Consider the following 7,719-nt stretch of genomic DNA (forward strand, 5'->3'; position numbering starts at 1 on the left):
TAGAGCCTTTCCGTATATTGATATTGCCGCTATGCAGCAAGGGTTGATTTGAGTTTTCTTTCTTTTAGAGAGTGTTAGGTGGTTGGCAAGCAAAAGTCAACGACACCCTCTTTTCCGAGTTTTGTGTGTGTGTGTGTACACTGCAACTATATATATATACAAAAAATTAAATCTATCTATCTATCTATCTATCTATCTATCTATCTATCTATCTATCTATCTATCTATCTATCTATCTATCTATCTATCTATCTATCTATCTAATCTTGCTAATATTAAAACTCTTCTATTCCATTTACACTATATGCAGCATTACTGAGTATGATGTTGAAGGTTGCCCATACGACTTTTTGAACATATATGATGGAAATAACTCAAATGCAAGTCCTTTGGGGCCTTTCTGTACAGCAGCACCAGGTTCAATAACATCATCTGGAGGTGCCATGCACCTTGTGTTTGTTTCTGATGGATCGGAAACAAGAAAAGGATTCAGAGGAACTTATACTATTGAGAGTAAGTTATTTTATATTTTTTAAGTGGTTCCAGAAAAGGAAAAAAATCCACCATTTGTGTTCAGTGGTCGATCCGTCTTTTACACATTGATCTATAGTTTTAGAGATAAAAAAAATCCATTTAATAATATTTCATCTTGACAAGGTTAAGTGCTGAGTAGCAAAGAACACTTGGCTTTCGAACTAGAGGTCCCGATTTTGAATCCTGGTTCATACTGGGATTTTAAATTTTGGGGTTTTAGGATGTCTCTGAGCCCATCCAGCTTTAATGTGTACCTGAGATTAGTTAGGGAAATGTAAAAGCAGTTGTACGTTGTGCTGGCCACATGACACCTTCGTTAACAACAACATAAACTTTTATATCATCTGTCTCTTAGATGATCGATGATTATTCTTAACTAGTCGAACCTCGGCGTATCATACGCCGTATATTTAGTGACGGGTGAACACTTCCTGAAAGACACAGTTGTCCAAATGGTGTGGATTTGGGCAAACTACTGTGGGCAAATGAAAAGAAGGAACTCTGGAGAGAGCAACATACAATTGTCATTGACTGAAAACAAGTTTTGGAAGATACAGACATATCTTTTTGAACGTTTGGCCGTTGGCTTTATTAGTTGTCATGACAAAAGCTAATCTAACAGGAAATTAACTGCGCGTAAATGAAAAAGGCAAATATGAATCTAATGAAGTCAGGAAAATCCAAGGAATAAGGACAGCTTGTGAGATAGCAGCTGCGATAGTTTTACTTTACAGTATGTCGCGGTGAATGCAACCGCTAAATAGCATGGTGTTCAGATAAGTGATTGGTCATAGCGTATTGAGAAAGTTAAAGAAATGAAATGGCGCTAAACAAAACGATTGGTAAAAATATTATTAATTACACAGATTATCGTTGTTGATATAGATGTATTTTACATGGGTGATTAATTGATACAATGACACTTCGTATAACCTTTATATATATATATATATATATATATATATAAATATATATATATATATATATATATCATGGGCGTGGCCAGGATTTATTTTCGGGGGGGGGGGGGGGGGGGGGTTGGGGGGGGGGGATTTTTTCTTTCCTTCCACAAAAATGTGTCACTGGTAATGTCTGAGGCCTCTTCCTACCTGCTCTGAGGACCTCCATGAATGAGTGGCGTCTGACCCTTCATTCTTTCTACTCTAAAATAGGTACTTTCTGGAGTTAGTGAAAAAGGGAGTCTGGGGGGAGCGCCGCGAGCACTATTTCCTGTATTGAAAGCTAACAAAATGCATATTCTGAGGTATCTACAATGTATTATCCAGCTATTTCAAAAACCTAATCTGCTATTCTTACTGACTTAGACCCTACCGCGCCGTTCGGCGTATTTGGCGGCAAGATGTTTCCACACAAATCTGTCACTGGCAATGTCTGAAGCCTCTTCCCACCTGCTCTGAAGACCTCCATGAAAGTGTGGCGCTAAATCGTACTAGGATATCATTGCAACTCTTCTTATGCGCAATTCATTTTTGTCGGAGAACATGTCCAGCAAACCTCATGCGTCGCTCTCGCACAATCTTACTAAGGGGTCGACTCCCAGTTCGGCATAGGATTTCCTTGATTTAAACCCGATCTCTATAACTGACTCCTAAATCTGTCTTAGCCATCTTTGTTGAGCCACATTTAGTGTATTTTTTAATTTCGGCAGATGACTATTCACTGCAGTTTATTAATGGCGCCCAGCCACTGGTAAAAATGTGTAACCTCTCTTGAATACGCTCTTGGAATTAAGTGACTGTAGTTTGCTTTAGATTTTATATCGAAAAGAGAAGTTTTATCGTCAAAATCATTTGTTGGGGGTTTTCCACCTCAAAATGCTATTTAGGGGGATCTTAAACTCAAAACCATCTGGAGGAGTTTTAAACTTTAAAAAAAAAAGCCATCTGTAGAAGAGGGGTTTAAACTCAAAACCCCCGAGTGGATTGGCTACGCTCAAATAATTTTAGTGTGTAATTTGCTTTTATTTTTATATTGAAGAGGTATTTTTAGCATCAAACCCCTCTGAATGGGGGTTTAAACTCAAAACCCCTTTTGGCAACGCTCATAACATTTTGAGTGAGTAATTTGCTTTTTTTTTCTTACACTGAATTTTTTCTCCTTAAACTCTAACCCCTCTGGTAGGGGTTTTAAACTCGAACCCCCCTGGTAGGGGTTTTTAAACTCGAACCCCCCTGGTAGGTGTTTTTAAACTCGAACCCTCTGGTAGGGGGTTTTAAACTCAAAACCCCTTTGGTTGTGCTGGGGCAAGTGATGGTTTATTATTAAAATCTCAACTAAAATAAACAAAATCAAAGCAAAAAATCAGTCACTAAATTCCGACTCCCCCCTTCCGGGGGGTGATTTCATTTCGGGGGGGGGGTTGAACCCCCAAACCCCTCCCCCCCTGGCTACGCCCATGATATATATATATATATATATATATATATATATATATATATATTAGGTTTTTCTTGTTTAGTATTGTATTCTGATTTTGACAAAGACCAACGCATATAAAAAATTATGATATTGCTTATAATTTTATAGATTTGTGTAAACCGAAATCCCCCCTTCTTGTTTCCCCCTTAAGAGAAAATTTGAAAGATGGTTCATTCTTATTAGCCATTTAACACAGACACAAGATAATAAAATGTATTAGCGTAATAGATACACACAATGAGAGAAACATTTTTATAATGCACTTAAGCTATATATGGAATGCTAACAGAATATATAAATCTTTACAATATATTTACAAACGACTTTTGCAAGATTACAAATATAGGTACGTGCGTTCCAATGATACAGTAAGATATATATTGAATGCCTTTGGATTTTTTTAAAATATGTATTTAGTTTGTTTCTGTCTAAAAACAACAACATATTCCTTTATCTAAAATATCTTAAAATACAATTATAGTTCTTGCACGAACGTATTTGTTTACAGATAAATGTCGAGTCCAGAGCTGCTCTCACTCTTGTGAAGTTATTTCCACCAGTCCCAGAGTTGAGCAATGTGTCTGTCCAGAGTGGTCTAGACTTGACCCCAACAATAGTAGCAGATGTCTGGAAATTAATGGTAAACATATTGACCCCAATTTCATCTTAAAAGGCGATCTCTTGTCTTATTGAAAAGATACGAATGTCTACTCGATTTTATGTTTTCTGAGTTGTTGTTTTTAATTCTACATGTGAAAAAAAATATGGACATTATATCTTCAACAAGGATAGACCTATTGCTTGTCTCTTTTAGTGGTAATTTATTTATTATATATTTTCTGGGTTGTGTGTAATTCGCAGCATTATGACATGTCGTTGGCTAATTTAACTAGCTCAAGGAATAAAATATTCTATTGTCTGTAAAAAAAATGTTACACAAATGTCATGTCCCTTATCGAACGCCTTATCCATCCTCTGAATAATTCAATTTACTACTCTGTACTTCTCATTTTTAGCGGCCCCCGAAAGGGGAAAAGACACAATTAGTTTGTGTGAAATGTCTGTCCGTCTGTCCGTTCGTCCCGTTTAGATCTCGTAAAATAGAAAAGATAGTGAAAATCCGACATCACAATATTTTAGACCATTCAAAGTTCTGATGCAACGGCTAGTTGTTGTTTTTTTTTCTGAAAGCGAAAAATCTAATTTTTTAAATCAGTTATGCAAGCAGTTTTTAAAGAGAAAAAGCTAATTAGTATGCATTATAAAATAGACCTAATTTAAAACGAATATTAATCTTGTAAACTTCCTTTTCCTGAACAATTTTTTTTATTGCGGATTTTTTTTTTTTTTCTGAGGATTCGAATAAGAGATAAAGCCTTTTCAAAGCAATTACATCAATTGTAAGACTTTTGACCAGGAGAGGCGCGGTAGCTGAGTGGTAAAGCGCTTGGCTTTCGAACGGGGGTCCAGGGTTCGAATCCTGGTGAAGACTGGGATTTTCAACTTCGGAATCCTTGGGCGCCTCTGAGTCCACCCAGCTCTATTTGGTAACTGACATTAGTTGGGGAAAAGTAAAGGCGCTTGGTCGTTTTGCTGGCTACATGACACCCTCGTTAACCGTAGGACACAAAAACAGATGAACTTTACATCATCTGCCCACAAGGTATGAAAGGGGAACTAGTTAGGCCAGGTTAACATCTAACTTTGCATTCACTTGCACCTATCCTTTGGTCTGCTGAGCGTTGGGGTACTACTCTGTCAACCTTCTTTCTCCATTCTTCTCTCATTTGTCTTTGATATAATTTCATTTGCATGTTCTTTCTGAAAATATTGAAGCCTGCCTGGGTGGACCACTTTGGGGGCCGATTTTGAGTTTGTGTTTCCACACAAACTGTCTTTGTAACCTTTTTTATTTTGTTTCAATCTTTCCTTGCGAATTGTTTGTGTATCTTGTGAAAGCAAGTCAAGTCTTGGCCAGTAAAGTGACATTTTAATTCATGTCTGCCTTGTCTTAAAAAAACAATTCCTTTGGATGAATACAATTACTTAATCATCAATGATCTGTGGTACTCTATAGATCTAAACACAATTACAAGCGCACATTATTATAGTAATACATAAAGCTAATTCAGTGTGATTCTCTTCTCATAAAATCCAGATCTACTAATTATTTAAGTGCCCAACATTTTGTTTCACAGCTTGTAACACAACAGTTACAAACACTTCCGGATACATTGTGAGCCCTGGATACCCAAATTTCTATCCAACAAATATAACTTGTTACTGGATAATAAATTCTGCAACTGGTGCACAAGTTACATTCAGGTAAATATAAGACTAGGCCTAGCCTAGATGAGATCTAGATTATGTCTCTTTATTAACCCGACTAAGTGTTGCTTACTTTCTTGAAATATTTCGTTTTATTGTTCAATAATATGAGTTAGCTAGCCAAAGCTGCAAATAATTCCTATACTATTTGCATACACATATTTGTTTTGTAATCAAAGTTTTTTACTAAGTTTTTATCAACTTTGTTTGGAAAAAAAAAGTTTGTTCATACCCACACCCAATCTCGGATCAAATTAACATTTTTGTCAAATTTTTTTTTGGTACCTGACAAAACAAGAATCAGTTTAAAAAAAATTGTTAGTTAACTATTCCTAATTAATTATTATCACTATTTCGAAAAAGGTAAAGAATTAGTACTTGACAGAAGTAGTGGTGTAAATTTCCCTTATTGTAGGGCAATCCTGGGTAAAAGGAATACTTTAACAATAATCAATAATCCAAAATGAATTACATATAGTATTTTCAACACACTATCTCTGTGTCTGCATGAGTTAGTCACATTCACAAACAAAATAATAGTAGTCTGGTCAGTAATTGGCAAGTAAAAAAAGTTAGTATCTGGGAATGGAATGTTTTAAAACAATTTCTTGGTCGTTAGTCATACATCGGTATAGATCTAGTTGTTAGTTAGTAGTTATCAGTCATTTATCTTTGATGACTGTGTTTTATTTAATATTGATATCTTTTTGTCAATCTGGTGATTTTAACATTTGATTTATTAGAGATATTTATCTTTTGCGGGGGAAAAAAGCTGTTTTTGTTTGGTGAATCTGATGTACAAAAAAAAAAGAAATTCTGAAAAACAATGGTTTTTTTTTTAAATGACATTTTTAAAACTCTTTGTAAATGCAGAATCAAAGTATCTTAGATCTTTTATAATTTAACACGAAATAATTTCAATATAGTCTGTCTAGATCTTGTCTAGCGTTGGAATCAATGAGGTTCATTTACATTGTTTCGTTAATTATAAAAAATCTCCAGGGATAGTGTAAGATGGCCTGTGTGAATGTGTTCATCGCTTGAGTATTTATTTTGTTGGATCGAATTTCAAAACAGTTTTTTTTTCTTCTAAGTATATAAGGGCATCTGCAAACCTGCATGTATTGGATCACTTTAAGAGACACGATTCTTATTTATAGTGTGAACATAACAATTGCACGACGCAATACGTGGCATTTTGTGCACTATCTTATAAACGAAATAGTGTTACTTTATAATTATTTTGTCGCACAATATTCACAATTCTTGGTGTGTAAAATTTGGTTCATCAAGTTTCATTTAAATAGACTAATGTAGCCGAAATTAAATTTCCTCTCCCTATATGAATTATTTTTTTTCTTTTTGTTTCTAGAGTAACTGACATCAACATTGAGACAAGCATTAGTTGTACCTATGACTACGTCAGAGTCTTGGATGGTAACACTAGTGGCTCTAGAAGTATTGGACAGTATTGCGGTAACAACCCACCTTTAGATCTTATATCTAGCGGTCAGTCCTTGTATGTCCAGTTCAGATCTGATGGCTCTGTCACTGGCAGAGGATTTAAAGCAGAGTTTTCAATATCATATCGCACCATTCCTAGTTTCCTACATTTAGTATAGAGGAAAAGCGGATATACATTGCTAAATGACAGTAGTAAATTATTCATCTCATAATGTAATGTTATCCATTGTATACATACACCTTTTGTAACCTTTTTAAAAATGCTAAATATTTTGTAACAATATATTCATTCATCTCTCAATTTTGTATTGTTACAAATATGTTTTTTTGCTCTCATTATTCTCCTTTGTAGAACTGTAACATATAGACATTTCGTAACAATTTATTACAGATGTGATCTGCATCATCAATGGGAACATTACATTTATGTCTACTGTTTAAGAGTTTTGTAATCAATATGATAAATATGTAAACATTGTTTATATTCTAATAATCAACCTATGAATATTTTTGTTTCCTTTACTATACCCATTTCACACACAGAGAATGAATTAGTACCCTTACGAACAGATAATTTTATTTAGTTTTTACTATACTGTAATTAAAATAATTATATTTTATTGTACCTATGATACATTTTATAATTGATTGAAAAAAGTAAACATTGCCTTGTTTTCATTTTCGTTTGATTTATATTAACTTACTAATCATCTAGGATTGAACAAATTATGATTTAATTAACATTTAAATAAAAAAAAGCTTTAAAACTGTAGCAATGATTTTGTTAAATTACAAGAGAAAAAGAGAGAGAGAGAGAGACTGAGAGAGAGAGAGAGAGAGAGAGAGTAAAAGTAAAGAGATAAATGAAAGAGAGAGACCTTATACTTTATATGACAGCTTGCAAAGTTTTCTTTTTTTTTACAATATCTCCCATTTTTACCTAAGCTCTATTAA

General features: G+C 34.3%; 1 protein-coding gene across 3 annotated transcripts in view; it reads left to right on the forward strand.

Moving 5' to 3' along the window:
• LOC106060903 (cubilin-like) overlaps positions 1–7,476 on the forward strand; it is a 95,527-nt gene extending 88,051 nt beyond the window's left edge. For all 3 annotated transcript variants that reach the window (XM_056003693.1, XM_056003694.1, XM_056003692.1), the window contains exons 34-37: positions 311–513; positions 3,482–3,613; positions 5,172–5,298; positions 6,674–7,476. In XM_056003693.1, the coding sequence (XP_055859668.1) occupies positions 311–513; positions 3,482–3,613; positions 5,172–5,298; positions 6,674–6,923 (712 nt within the window). In that variant the 3' untranslated portion in view covers positions 6,924–7,476. The remainder of the gene's footprint in view (positions 1–310; positions 514–3,481; positions 3,614–5,171; positions 5,299–6,673) is intronic.
• The last annotated feature ends 243 nt before the right edge of the window (positions 7,477–7,719 follow it).

This window comes from Biomphalaria glabrata, chromosome 11, assembly GCF_947242115.1.
Source record: "Biomphalaria glabrata chromosome 11, xgBioGlab47.1, whole genome shotgun sequence".
Classification (NCBI taxonomy): domain Eukaryota; kingdom Metazoa; phylum Mollusca; class Gastropoda; family Planorbidae; genus Biomphalaria; species Biomphalaria glabrata.